The sequence below is a fragment of the Hippoglossus hippoglossus genome, chromosome 5 (genome assembly GCF_009819705.1).
Source record: "Hippoglossus hippoglossus isolate fHipHip1 chromosome 5, fHipHip1.pri, whole genome shotgun sequence".
Lineage (NCBI taxonomy): Eukaryota > Metazoa > Chordata > Actinopteri > Pleuronectiformes > Pleuronectidae > Hippoglossus > Hippoglossus hippoglossus.
Window position 1 is genome coordinate 1,365,976 of NC_047155.1, and position 15,193 is coordinate 1,381,168.

At 42.1% G+C, this 15,193-nt stretch overlaps 1 protein-coding gene and 1 long non-coding RNA gene across 4 annotated transcripts; one reads left to right on the top strand and one right to left on the bottom strand.

The window, feature by feature from the left end:
• Positions 1 to 1,507: 1,507 nt before the first annotated feature.
• LOC117762206 lies at positions 1,508 to 3,311 on the bottom strand. Of its 3 annotated transcripts, XR_004613960.1 has the most exons (4): positions 3,297 to 3,311; positions 2,516 to 2,591; positions 1,728 to 1,919; positions 1,508 to 1,627 (listed from the first exon to the last, which is right to left on the bottom strand). It is a non-coding gene; the product is annotated as an uncharacterized LOC117762206 (long non-coding RNA). The 3 variants fall into 3 exon arrangements; XR_004613958.1 differs by lacking the exon at positions 3,297 to 3,311 and having other exon boundaries at positions 2,516 to 2,824; XR_004613959.1 differs by lacking the exon at positions 3,297 to 3,311 and having other exon boundaries at positions 1,728 to 1,858; positions 2,516 to 2,530.
• A 7,751-nt stretch (positions 3,312 to 11,062) lies between these two features.
• Positions 11,063 to 12,904, top strand: LOC117761159 (odorant receptor 131-2-like). The gene is made up of 2 exons (XM_034584820.1): positions 11,063 to 11,212; positions 12,100 to 12,904. Exons 1-2 carry the CDS (start codon positions 11,063 to 11,065, stop codon positions 12,865 to 12,867), a joined length of 918 nt encoding a protein of 305 aa, XP_034440711.1. The 3' UTR covers positions 12,868 to 12,904.
• Positions 12,905 to 15,193: the final 2,289 nt, after the last annotated feature.

Sequence of the window (15,193 nt, forward strand, 5' to 3'; positions counted from 1 at the left end):
CCAATCTACCTGGATGAGGTTTGTCAGCAGCACGTTGACTGATGACCTCTGTGTGACATCAGACACAAGCTCCCTGTGGTTGAAGTCCAGAGGAAGTCTGCTTTCATCCAGGCCGTCAAAGATGAACAAAGGTTTACAGACAGCGAGCGTCTCTGCCGTGAGCTTCTGTAACGCTGGATGGAAAACACGGAGCAGCGTGAGAAGACTGTGCTGCTGGTCTTTCACCAGGTTCAGCTCCCTGAACGAAAGCACAGTCAGCAGACCCACATCTTGGTTTTCTAAACCCTCTGCCCAGTCCAGAGTGAACTTCTGCACCGAGAAGGTTTTTCCAACGCCAGCGACGCCGTTGGTCAGGACGACTCTGATGCTGCTCTGCTGGTCAGTTGAGGCTTTAAAGATGTCGTGGCACTTGATGGGAGTGTCGTGGAGGCTCTTCATCTTGGAAGCCGTCTCAAGCTGCCTCACCTCATGTTGAGTATTAACCTCTTCACTCTGTCCCTCTGTGATGTAGAGCTCAGTGTAGATCCTGTTGAGGAGGGTTCTACTTCCTGTTCCTTCAGTCACATGTTCACATCTCCTCCTCACACTGAGCTTATGTTCATCTAAAACCTCCTGCAGACCATGATCTGCTGAAAGACAAGAAACAATGTCAGAGACAGAGAATCTGAGAATCTGCTGATTGTTTTCATCAGATACAGAAAAACTACAGAAAATAAAAGCTTTTTAACTTTGTGCTTTTATAACGATGTTAAATGTTGATGCTGTATGAAGGAACAAAATAAAACCACATGTGCTGTTGTCAGAAGTGAAGACATCAGCAGACACATGTACAGTGCTGCTCTGACCGGCTGTCTGAGCTCCAGCTCCTGTTCTGGATCTTTGTCCACACTGGGGACAGGAGGAGTCTCCTGAAGAGCCAGACTGGTCCCAGTATGAGGTGATGCACTGTCTGCAGAACCAGTGTCCACAGCTGGTGGAGACTGGATCCTTCAGGACGTCCTGACACGAAGCACAGCAGGACGACTGCTCCTCCTCAGAAACATGACTCCTCTTCCTCTCCCTGTGAAGACATTTCCTGATAACTCACATGTCCCAGTCACAGGTTGTCATTACTTCTGTCAAGGAGGTTTTGTTTTCACCCAGTATGTTTGTGTGTTGGTTGGTTCGTTAGCGGGATTATAAAAAACGACAGATTACCAGTAAACTTGGTGGAAGGTTGTGGTCTGTGAACCAGATCGAGGGGGGGTTCCTCTTTCACAGACATGCTCAGAGGACTGATGTTTACCAGTGTGTGGAATTTGGTGCAGATCCAAATCAAAATGAGTCTCTAGTGAATCTCAAAGTGGTTTCATAAGGAGCGTGTTGGTTCTTGGTGGAGGTCTGAGCTCTTTGAGTGATTCTGAGAGATTAGTCACCAACTTCAATGAAGCTGTGTCCTAATGCAGGGGCCACACTAGAGGAAACTAAATCCTCTTCAGAGCAGGTCACAGTAGAAACAGTCTCTTACTCTGTGTGTGAGGGTCCAGGTTCATTACTGAAGTCTAGAGGAGTTCTCATGGACCGGTCACTCTTCAGAGACACACAGCTGGACCCTGGAGACTCTGCTCTCAGTCTGTGGTCCTGACCTCTGCAAACACAAACATGTTTTTATTCAGAACACATCATTCACTGGTTCATTCTCTGAGGATTCAGTTTGGAGGTTCACATGTTTGGAGCAGGTCTCTTACTTTGTGTGTGAGGGTCCAACTTGCTCTGAAATGTCCTCGTCCATGTTACACCGGGCCGGCTGCGGCTCAGTTGTGGTTCAGGCCACGCTGCTCTTCTAGATGTTCAAGGTCTGGTCTGTTTCCTTCTCGTCCTGCGCTCAGTTTACAGCAGAACACAGTGAAATGATCTTTCTCACCAGTTTCAATGTTTATCTGTTGAAAACGTCACAAACACAAATATTTGCAACACTTCCTGTAGCCTACCCATTTCAAAATAAAAGCACTCCAGCGTTTCTGTCGACTGAATCAATTCATTTAATTGTAAATGTTTTTATTGTGAAATAGATGCAGGGCTTCATAGTTTGTAGTACTGGTATTTATTTGAGTACACAGGACTACTTATATACAAGGAAATACAGTGAGCTCAGGAAAACCAGACAAACACGTCTGTTCAAGAAACACACCCAAAAACACACACACACACACACACACACACACACACACACACACACTCTCAGGTGACTGTAACGTATGATTGTGAAAACACGTTCTGTTATTAAACACTTGATGAACAGATGTGATGAAGATAAAAAGTGAAACTGTGAGTTAACTCTGTGAATTAGTCCTTTGAAGGCTCTTTGTTCCAGACCTGCTGTTCACATCTGTCTCTGGGGATCCGATCACATGAAACTCCGTCTGTCACCAGGTGTGAACTGACCAACTTAGAGTGGTGTGATCAGCAGACGGATGTTAACAGCAGGTGTGAGAGTGTGACAGTAAAACTTTCAGAAAGTTGTGTTCACACTCACCTGCTCACTTTTCTTCCTTCTGCTCATCCAGGTGAAAATGGAATCTGACACTTCCCTGTTCTCAGGCTTCTCCTCCCTGTTGAACCAGTTCACACATGAAACCACCCAGTTCAAAGTCCAGTTCATACCCATGAAGATGAACTGGTTCACAGTTCATGTTTTATTGGGATGTTATGATGTCGATGACAAACTTAGGATCATGTATTTAGTTAATAATGGACGGTGTGGGATCCTGAATCCAGATGTTCACTTTAACACTGAGTCCTGACTGTGAGCGTCTCCTGGGACTGAGCCGTACAATGTTAGTTTTCATGATGTTTAAATGAGCCTCAGAAACTCTGGAATCCAACACGTCTTCATCATGTGAACACGATGAAGACGTGTTTCCTTGCGATTGGTCTGATCCGTCAACAGTTTGTTAAAATGTGTAAAACTCCCAAACTGCCCAACTCCATCAAATGAAGCCGGAGCTCAAACCCATGTTTCCTCCTGTGATTTGAAGGTTGTTATATTTCGTGTTGGAGCTGAATGTGTGACTCCATCTGCAGAACTCTGCCACGTCATGTCACATTTACACAGTCCAGTCACAGTGTCTGCTTTATAGATCTAGAGAAATACAGCTGCATTGTGATGCATTATTTGACCGCTGTGTATTTCAATAATTGCTGAGATTTGCATCCCCTTCTTTTCTCTGACTAGACGAGTGTTCGATGTATAAAATGATCCAAGTAGAAACAGTCACAGTGTTTGACCACCAGGTGTCAGCAAAGAGCCAGAGTACCTGGCTGCAGACAACATGGTTTTCCCATCAAGTCTAAACTGGATTCACTGGAATTCCACCATAGAAACTACTTCCTATGAAAACAAAACATAAAACTGATGTGAGTGTAAATTCTATTTCACAGAAAACTTGACCAAAGCCTTGATCATCTTTTCATTGGATTGATTTGACATGTAAGTTGTCATTTAGTGTTTTATTCACATACAGTATAAAACAAGTTGATCTCAAAGCTTATTGGAGAATCGTGACGTTAAAAAAACAGTTTTTATTTGCTTCAAAGAAAAACACGTTTGTTTAAGTATAAACACAAAATACTAAACTCTAACACATGAAGGAAGAAAACCATAGAAAATAGAGTTCTTTAATATACATTTATTATCTGTTTGCCAATATGAAAAGTTTTATTTTATAGAATTAACAATTCAGAAAAGATGTGCATTTATTTTTAATGTTTTACTTGATTTTAAATTCTCTATTCGAGCGCTGTATACTTGGTTGTATCTGTGAGTAAGAAGTTATTGGTTAAACTGTCAAATATCAAGTCTCAATTACATTTCTTTGTGATAAGAGTTTGACAATGAGGACATTTTCTTTTTTGACATTCAACATTTTTTACGTCTTAATTTGGCAAAAGTCTGAATGGATCAGCTCAACTTTTTATACTGTATATTTTACTCAAACATGTAAAAACTACATCCTCTTTTTAAAAATTGAAACGTGAAACCATTCCCAGAGAAGAAGAAGAAGATAATGCCGGCAGGGTAATTTAATATCTTGTTGTTTGGCTCCATCTACTGGCAAAGGTGCGACATGACAGTTGGGAGAATAACTATATCTTCATAGATGAACCTTATTCCACATGTAAACAAGAGAAGAGCAATTCAGACGTTTTTAACTTTGTTTTCAAGTATTTCAGTTTTCAGTTGGTCCCAGGAACATTCAGGCTAAATCATGATTTACCCCTGAAACACATGTTTAAACTGCAGCAGTGTTTCCTGATAAGTGACCAATCACTGCAGCATCGAGACAGATGTGGTGAAGAGAAGGTCAAATAGTTGAAGTGACTAACGATCGTATCACGAAGTGAAACTCGAGCCGGTGAACATACGGTGACATGTGCGTCCATGTGGATGATGGTACTGACGTGTGTGTGCAGAGGAGAGTCAGGGGGAGATCGAGGTGAAGGACCCGTGTGCCTGTGAGAGTCTGGTGGAGTTCCAGCAGGCGACCATGAGCAGCCTGGAGCAGCTCACACAGAAACATATCCTTTCAAAGACATCTTGAAACAAATACCTGCTCTGATATTAGAGAGTAAACTGAGGTTTGTGACCATGTGAAACTAAAAGAATCTTCTCATTTGATTTGTTGAAAACGATGCCTGTTGTCCCCGGCAGCTGTTCCATCAGGGTGAATGATGTGTGAAGGAAAAGAGCAGGACATAGAGGCACTTGAGTGGTGGTCATTCAGAAGAAGGAAGAGAAACGCCAGATATAAATGTATTACACTTACCAACCATATAGAAATTCATCCAACTGGTATCGAATGTGTCAGAAACTGGATCCATATAAACCAGTTAGATGATGTTTCTTTGACTCAATGTCAGCGATGAGTGTGAATTATTCTGCTGCTGAAAATCAATAAGTCTGAATTTGTAAAGTGACAAATATCTGATGTACAGAAAATACTCATGTGTGTGTTTGTTATTCCTTAATCAACTGCCCACTGGCTGGGATGACTGCTCGTCTGGAGCAGCTGGAGAACCAGCTTCTCACCAGGAAGTGACCAGGACGCCACAAAGGAAGAAGGACAGAGTGAGGAAGAGGAGGAAGAGGAGGGCACATCCTGGAGAGATCATTTAGAGCAGGAATCAGAAATCCCTTCTGATCAATGGACCATCCAGTCTTTTCACGAAGCCTTGGGGGCCTTCAGTAGATCTGCTGATCTGCACGTTGATGAGGACGACATTTATCTGACAGCTTGTGATTAGGATTCACTTTTCTGGTATAGATGTAAAACAAAAATCATTTGTACACTTATTGCCTTTAAAAGACAACAGCGACAACAATCTACGATTCAAAATAAACGTCTGTATAAAATAGATGAATATTAGCAACACTATGCAACTTTTATTGACCAACAGCGCCCCCTGCAGCCACATGTGGTGATGACTCTGTTTGGCTCTGTGTTCGAGTGATGACACGTGTCCCACTCACCGAACTGAAATATTACCCATGATCCTCTGCTTCCTGACCCTGAAGAGCTGCAGCTGTAACAAATCCACCAAACTGTTCAGAACTCTTCATGTTTTAACAGTTTCCTGCTGAATATTGGAGATAAACTCTGGTTTTTAATAACTTCAGAGTGTTTTGAACTGATCTCAGTTCAGCTTCACTCTTCAGCTGCAGCTGGTTGTGACAGTTGAAGCTGACTCTCAGTCAGTTCTTCTCACAGGAGATGGAACCCACTCAGCAGAGTCACAGAGAACAGACGTTCAGGGAGTGAAGGAGGAAACTTTCTCATGTTCACACTCACACATCAGACTCACTTTCACCAAGCTGCTGCTTTCAGGTAGAAAAGTTGCATAGTGTTGATTTAAATGCATATTTGTGCCAACCTACAGTTTCCATGTGTCAACCAACAATCAGAGATATCCTCCAGACATCTAATCGTACATCATCAGATACAAACAGGACCAGAGACGTGTTGGTATCTTTGTGAACTTGATGGAATCGATGTAGATATTAGATATAAACAGAAAAAGAAAACCATGAGCAGCAGTTTTCAACAGTCACGAACCATCCATCTGTTTCTGTTAGTTCCCTATTTATACTTGATCTGTTTTGTACGGTTTGTTAAATATGATGTATTTATAGCATTTTTTTTACCAACAGTAGAATAGTGATTAAAGAAGGGGGGCAGGAGTTAGTAAAATGAAATGTTGTTACCACTCCCATTTTTCATACGTCATGGTTTTTAGTTTTCCAGGTAGAAAAGTCCTTTTTAGATCCTGTTGGGCTTCGTAGTGAGAGAAGTGTTGAAACAAAGGGAAGTGTAAAGTTTCACTGGAGCTGTGGTCTGGTGTTGATTGAGCTGTTCATATTATCAGAATCAGTATTTGACTCTGAATAAATGACCTTTCTGACGTAAAATCATTCTTTTCTTCACTCTGCACTTTCTACATTTCATCCAACAACAGTCTCCACATGTTTGTGGAATAATGAATTGAAATCAGTCAGTTATTGGGAAGCGTGTTAATTCATTACTAATTCATTCATATGACAATGGTCGATTTTCTAACTCTTGCAATGTTGTATAAAACAAAGACGACCATAAATTTATTCTCCTCTATATTTGAACACCTGTTATGTTTTTGTATATTTTCTAATAACTTTACTTTGTTATATTTTTCTGGTGAATCATTGTAATAAAGCACAGAAGACATTAAAAGAGTGAAATCTTTCACAGCTGAGTTTCTCCCCCCCCCCCCCAGGGTTTATGAGTTCCACCTTTTTAAGGCCTTATGATATTTCCTTGTTGCCGGCTCTCAGTATGAAATACTGTCTGTATCAAACTACACACACTTCCAGTAGTTTCAAGACAACAGTTGAAAACTCCCTCCCAGGAGACTGAGGCCTGTCATCCATGAACCTGGAGGTTGGTGGTTCAACTCCGGCTCCTTGGGCAAGACACTCGACACGTTCACATGGAACCAATAGTCTGATATTAACCAGATGAAGACATTAGTCTGAATAAGACACTGACAAGTAAACATCATTTTCTGATCACTTTAACCTGAATAAGGTCAAACTCAGACTGTGGACGTGTGTTTTGTCTTCTGTCCTCAGTCTCGTTACGTCTTCATCACGTTTTAACTCCTGTTGGACTTTTCACAGCATTTTGTGACATCAACAGACAACAGTTACAAACCGATGATGACACATGACCTGAGTTTGAGCGTAAACAGGTAGAAGACGTAATGTTATAACATGTAAACAGGAATATGAATTATTTATTCTGGTGGCAACTCATGTAAACACCATAACTGGAATAATATCTTATATTATAAATAAGATCAACAGTCAGATTATTGCTGTTTAAACGTAGTCAACAGACTTTTCACTGAACTTTTCCTGGTTGCACCTCTGATGATGATGATGATGATGATGATGATGATGATGATGATGATGATGATGAACTGCTGTAAGTACCCAGATGTTAAAGCCTGGTTTTCCTCAGAGGGTCCCCAGTGGCTTTAAGTTGACTTCATATTCTAAAAGGTGGGACGAGTCATGTTAGTGAGTGAAACTCTTCCAGGAACAGAAGCAGTTCCTCTGGGATCCTGGTGTTTGAAGAGCAGCTCCGTGGGGATCACTTCCTGCTTCCAGACACAGAGCGTCGTTACTGACGATGACCTTAAACACATGTTCTCCACGGACTGAGACGCGAGACATGTTGGTTTGTAAAAATGTTGCAGGATAATTTTGGGAATGTAAATTAGCTGTAAATGTTTCAAAGATGCAAAATACTTTGTCGTGAAGTCTGAAATGATGGAAACAACTTTTTGAATCATCACACACAAACTGTGACCTGCTCCAAAGTGTCTGTGATTAGTTTCTGCAGCGAGTCAGACGAGTGAGAAACAACAGCGTCCTCAGCCTCCGTGTGGATTTCCATCTGATGTGACCAAAGAGCACGTCCACTGAGAGCGGCTTGTTGTTTCAGAACACCTCGTTAATGTCCCTTGATCGGCTCCTCTCCACTGAGCAACTGGTTTATCCATTTATTACAAAAGCTATTTAGGTAAATGATCATCCTAATGATCACAGATAAGAAAACAGCTCCACTTTAATGATGATGATGAGAAACTCTCTCAGAAGACACATCTAATAAATCCCTTTGGTGGTGTGTGTGTGTGTGTGTGTGTGTGTGTGTGTGTGTGTGTGTGTGTGCGTGTGTGTGTGTGTGTGTGTGTGTGTGCTTAACGAGCTGCCCCAGTGTGTATGACCTTTACCGTGAGGGCCTAACGAGCTCTGATGAGAAGGAGGCTCTATGTCCTGCAGCACGACTTCCTGAACACACAGAGGGTTAAATGTCAGCAGATCCCGGAGGTTGTTCCTGTGGAAACTAAGTTGTGAAAACAGAAAGTTTACTGGAGAAAGTGCAATATTCTGGGGGGGGGGGGGGTTGAGGTGCAGAACAGAGGGAACCAAAGGTTTTGTTTCTAAAGGAAGGAAGCAGTGATATTGAGAAGAGCCTGTGATGACGTCATTAAACGCTGTTAAGTGTTGGTGGAGTTTTGACCTTTTCAGAACAAAACGTCTCAACAGACAGAGCTGACTCCCTGAAACATTACGAGGCCTCGTCATCGTAATGTTCTAACATATGAAACATTATCAAAGTTTGTATGGATGTGAATGTGACCCATAGATATAAATAACATACAGGCTCAGTAGTTTGAATCCTGCTGACAGACAGACGATGAAAACACCTGAGAAGTGGAGGAGTTGCTTGAGGAGTTCAACATCAGTGAATGTGAAAAGTGTGATCCTGTGGAATGGTCACTGTCACTGGTGCCACCACCGAGTGCTGAAGGTGAGTGTGAAGCATCACTGACCAAACGAAACATCACAAAGACGCAGTGTCACATCTTATGGGACCTGACACATGAAGGTGGGGAAGTGAACCTATGACCAGAGTCCAGCTGACCTCAGACACAGTCACTGCTCAATGCTGGAGCGAGGAGAGAAAGGAGGAGGCCAGCGAGAGACAAGGTGTCGCCCCCCCCCACCCCCCCCCCCCCCCCCCCACCCACCCCCCCCCCCACACAGTGATGTGACGACCCCCCCCCCCCAACTGCCCTGCACCTAACAATAAACACCAACTCTAATCCTAAACTACCAGGACCCGTCCAGTGCTTTGTGTTTGATTCACTGGGGAATTTATGATTTCCCATTAATACACAGATACACAAACATATTGAACATCTTTGTGCGCACGCAGTTCACCTGCCACACACACACACACACACACACACACACACACACACACACACACACACACACACACACACACACACACACACACACACTTCCTTGGATGATTGCTGACCACACAACATATAACCTCCGAGTGTCTCTGCAGCACCAGTGTTGGTGATGTTCTGCAGCGACTGAGGTGAGCTCTGTTTCCACTGTGCTCTCGTGCCACAGTGGAAGTTGATGTGTTTGATTAATGAAACAATAATGTCATGTTATTCCTTCTTCCTGTTCCTCTGACAGCTGTGAGCTGTCCTGTGCGTTGTCCTGTTTCTGAAGACGTGCTCACACAGGCTACTTTGTGGTTTTACTGGTGTGTTTCCTTTAGTTTAACGTGGAATCTTTCCTCTTTGCAGGATATTGTTTATTTCGAGTCCCTGATCACGACCGAGTCTCCTCAGACTCCTCAAACCTCAGATATTAACTATTTGAAAAAGCAGAAATGACTGAAAGCAAATGTTTATGCAGATGCTGTTTATAAAGACCTTGTTTATATATTATAATAAATTATTAATTCTCAATCATCTTGTTTTTAAGGCAAAAGCGTAAAAGACAAAGAGAACACAGTGAAAGTTATTAAACGAGTACACTTAATGTTCATTTTAGTTCATTACTGCAAAATATTATTTAATAACTGTAATATTTAAAATGAATTCACTCAAATCTGTGTCTTTCAGGCTGATGCCCTGATCCTGAGGTGAAGAGCCAACATATGTTTCTTCCTGTTGAAAAGAAATTAACGTTCTCAACTTTTAATTTACAGAAACAGTTTCTTCAGATGATTGAGTAGTTTAAAGGTGAGACGCTTCCTTCACTGACGTGGTTTTTTATGCACTCGTCAAGTTTTAAAGTTTGGCTTATTTTTGCTTCCATGTTTTCTTTCAGACAAATGCAACATTTAGACGTTTAGATATTTGTTTGACACAATCTATCATATATATATATATATTTATATATGTCTTTAATGAGATGTTTGTTCATATATTCACAGTCTTATTTATAGAGTATTTTATTCTTACAACCGTGGGGAAATGTAGATATTTATGACCTGTTCACTGTATTTTTTTATTAATTGAGTGATAAAAAGAGATGCACAAAATATCCACTGTCAAGACCTTTGACTCAAGAAAGCAAATAAGATTTTATAAGAAATAAGAATTTTGAACAAACTCCTTTATCCAATGAGCTGATTTCTGTTTGTATTTAAATGATCTCATTAAATGATTATTTGCATATTTAAAGATAACATTTCAAAACTTGTATAACAAAAAATAATTGTGTTCATATAAATAACTGGTGAAGTTTTATTGTGAAACCTGTTTGTTAGAATTGAATCTATTTTCTTAATATTGAGCCTTGTGTTGAACTTGGATAGATAATTACTTTCTGAATAAAAATTAAATAGTGTTCATCGTGATCATATTTAAATATCATGTAGCGGATCTGACTCACTGTCATAATGTGATTCTCTAACAGGACATGATAATGATTTAAGTTTGGAAGCTTATATTGTATTAAAACATATAATTAGTAATGTTTTTAGAATGTACAGCACTTGTTTTTAAATAGAAATACATCCAACTTAAACTGTCAAACTGTCCTTAGTTTAACAAACATGTTGTTTTTACTATGATACTGACAGAAATATATTCTGTGACTTTCCTCATCAATAACACGATATTATAATAACTGTAATGTTTTCTCTGTCATCAGATCTTCAGACGTCAAGAGATGAACTCGTCATCCTCCAACGTGACCGTGGTCATCGAGTACAGAGACTCCTTCACCAAAGCTGTGGCCAAGAACGTGCTTGTTGTGGTTCTCAGCATCTCCATCAACTACATCAATGCAGGTCTCATTCACACCTTCTGCAAACACCAGGTGTGATAATCCTTTCACGAGTGTAAACAGAAATCATTCAGTGAATCATCTGCAGCTCTGGTCACACGCATAGTAAGACGTTTTCATTTTAAATCTAAAAGGATCTAGTAATTATCCCTTTTCCCAAGGACACCCCAGAGAGAGCGTTTCATGTGACACTGGACACGTGTGTGCTGCTGTGAAAAGGAAACAGATTGTGTAATCTGCAGTAGATGTTTACAATGTTCTGCTTTGACTGAAATTAGATGAGTCACGACTGATAAGAGACGATCAGGAAGTAATGTCGGTGACTGTGTCGTCACTTCCATCCACACACAGCCCCGGAGATTTCAAACTAAAACGTGGCTTCTCTGTTTTAGAAAAGTGTGGATGTCAGATATGAGCGTAGAAACAGGTGGTCGTGTGGGTGGAGCCTCTTTAGGACTGACTACGATCAAGTGAAGTATCCATCATGTCATTGTCATTTCCAGGCAGCGCAGTCAACTTTATCCTTATACGACAACAGAGGAATCGTGTTATTTCTGTGCGTCAGCTAACCTGTACAGCTACATTCATCTGGAAATGGCATATTGTTCTGGTTTTCATTCTAAGTAGCCTCAATAATTAATGACAGGAAGATGGTGACGCCATTCTGTCAGTGCAATAAAACCTTTGTGAACAATTATCAAAACTCCTGAGAATGTTAAAAACACGAACTGCGGTTCTGTCTTCCTATATTGCTGTACGAGTTTTGGACATTTGTATGGCGGTTTTGTTTTTCTTTGTTTTTCCAATAATAACAAAGTGCTGATACCGATATTGGTTAAGTATCTGACTCAGACGTCCAGAGTTTGCAAAGGTCTTCAAACCACATCCTCCTTCACATGTTGTTTTCTCTCATCTTCCAGATCTTCTACACGAATCCTCGCTACATCCTTTTCATTCACCTGGTCGTCAATGACATGATCCAAATGACGCTGACCGTCACCCTGTTCGTTATCAGCTACACCATCTACAAACTCAGCGTCTCCGTCTGCTGCACCTTCATCCTGATTGCTCTGCTCACCACTGAAAACACCCCTCTGAACCTGGCCTGCATGGCGGTCGAGTGCTACGTCGCCATCTGCCTCCCTCTTCGCCACGTGCAGATCTGCACCGTCAGGAGGACTTTGATGCTGATTGGTTTAATCTGGGCGACCAGCATGTTGTCAGTTCTTCCTGATCTTTTCATCAACTTGGCCACAGAGCCACTGGACTTCTTCCACTCCAGAGTGTTCTGCCTCAGGGAAACCGCCTTTCCAAATCCCCACATCCATAAGAAAAGGGATACCACTTATATTATTTATCTGGTCATAGTTTGGTTCATCATCGTTTACACCTACTTCAGAATAATGTTCACTGCTAAAACAGCTAGCAAAGATGCTAAGAAGGCCAGAAACACAATCCTCCTCCACGGGTTTCAGGTCCTGTTGTGTATGGCCACGTACGTAGAGCCACTGTTAAAACAGGCTCTCCGGCAACGGTTTCCTAAGAACTACACTGACTGCCTCTTTGCTACTTATATCATAGTCCAGATTCTGCCCCGGTCCATCAGTCCAATCATCTACGGCGTACGAGACAAAACGTTCCGGGGGTATCTGAAGAGGTATCTGATTTGCAGAGTGAAGCCACAGTAAGAATCAGGTCGTGGATGATTTCACAACCGAGAATTACAGGCTCGCAGTTCTTCGCCTTCACATCCGTCCATACGCATGATATATGTAGTAAAACCCTAATTAATAAAAAGTATTTTGACTGACTGCTAAACCTGGTAGGTTATGCAGATTGTTTCATTTATTATTTGGGTTGGGTTTATTTTGTACTTTATGTTCAAGTATGTATCGTGTTATTTAAGTTAGTAATTTGTTGTCCTTTTTAAACGTAGCGACTCACCTCGCGTAAATGCCTGTAGCTTTCACGGCACGGACAGATGTAATATACACACCAAATCCCTCGCTTCCGGTCCGAGCCGATATAAAACACCTGCCGTACAGCTGCGTCTTAAGGATGGTAGCAGCGGAAACGACAGGACGCCAGCTGCACGGCGATTCCTTACCTTACGGACGTATTTTAATCCTCGTTTAACAGCCCTCGCCGAGCGGAATGAGGTAGGAAGCAGGTTTTATTCACTTTGCTACAGGTAGCGCGGAACGGGAGTCGCTATGTCACATTAACCCGTCAAACTTGTCTCACGTGGTTATTTGTTTGTTCATGTCTTTGTTGCAAACCGTGTCCAACTGATAAGGGAGAATACCGATCCCAGCCAGTGGCATTATGTTGACACCACAAATAACCCAGCCGATCATGCATCAAGAGGGCTCCATGCAACGCAAATTCTGCCCTCAAGCTGGATCCCAGGACCCAAGTTTCTCTGGGAGCAAGAGGTACATCCGACATTAAATCCATTAACTGAACTGCTCGTTGGTGACCCAGAAGTTAAAGCAGTTTTTGTGTCCGTAACCAAGGTTAATGACTGCCCAGACATCCTTCATCAAATGGGCCAGTTTTCTTCTTGGACAAAGCTTCTCAAAGTGGTCGCAAGGATTAAGAGGCTTGGATTAAAAGGAGAACACAGTGAGCTTGTGACTATCAAAGAACGAGAAAAAGCTGCTCGAGTTATAATCAAACTTGTTCAACAGCAAGCCTTTGTTAAAGAGTTGGAAATGCTCCTAAAGGGTAAGAGTATTTCAAGATCAAGTTATCTCTTTCCCCTTGACCCGATCCTACATGATGGAGTTCTTTGTGTTGGTGGAAGATTGAAGCAGTCTTCTCTTGGTCACGAACTAAAACACCCAATAATTCTTCCAAAGGAGAGTTCTATCACCGCGCTGATTCTGGCTCATTGCCATATTAAGACCTGCCATCAGGGCCGAAGCCAGACTCAAATGGAACTCAGAGCAAATGGATTCTGGGTTATTGGTGGGAGTAAGCTAGTGGCCAGGCTGGTTCGTGATTGTGTGCAATGTAGGAAACTTCGACGACCTACCGAGGTGCAACGAATGGCTGAACTTCCCAAAGAGCGAGTTGAAATTTCAGACCCCTTTGCATATAGCGGAATGGATTGCTTTGGCCCATTTCTTGTCAAGAAGGCTCGCAAGGAGTATAAAAGATATGGTCTAATATTTACTTGCCTTTCTTCTAGAGCAGTCCATGTTGAGATGCTGGAAGACCTATCAACTGATGCATTCATAAATGCCTTTAGGTGCTTCATCAGTATCAGAGGAGCTGTCCGACAACTTCACTGTGATCAAGGTACCAACTTTGTCGGTGCTAGGAATGAGTTGAGAGGAGCTTTTAAACAATCTGACACTAAGCAAATAGAACTCTTCCTAGCTGAAAACCACTGCGAATTCGTCTTTACTGCCCCCTCTGCAAGCCATGCAGGTGGTGTGTGGGAGCGCCAAATCCGGACCGTTAGGAGCGTGCTGAATGCTACCCTTGCACAATGCTCCGGTCGAATTGACGATGCTTCCCTCAGAACTTTGTTCTATGAAGCTATGGCCATCGTTAACAGTCGCCCCTTACTGTGGATGGAATCAATGATCCCAAGGCGCTAGAGCCATTGACTCCAACCACCTCATCATGATGAAGTCCAAAGTCCCTTTGCCACCTCCTGGGAAGTTTTTAAGGAGGATCTGTATGCAACAAAGAGGTGGCGAAGAGTCCAGTATTTGGTTGAACAGTTTTGGAGTCGGTGGAAAAAAGAGTATCTCTTGAACATCTGTAAGCGACAGAAATGGCATGTACCACAACGTAACCTGAAAGTAAATGATATAGTCAGAGACGATAACCTCCCAAGGAATCAGTGGCTACTAGCACGAGTGGTTGAAGCAATTCCAGACAGCGACGGTCTCGTTCGTCGGGTCAAGATTCAAACAGGAGTGCGGAAAGCAATGAAAAGGCAAGGTCTTTCATCCAAACCCTCAATCGTCGAGAGACCCGTCCAGAAACTGGTGCTCCTCC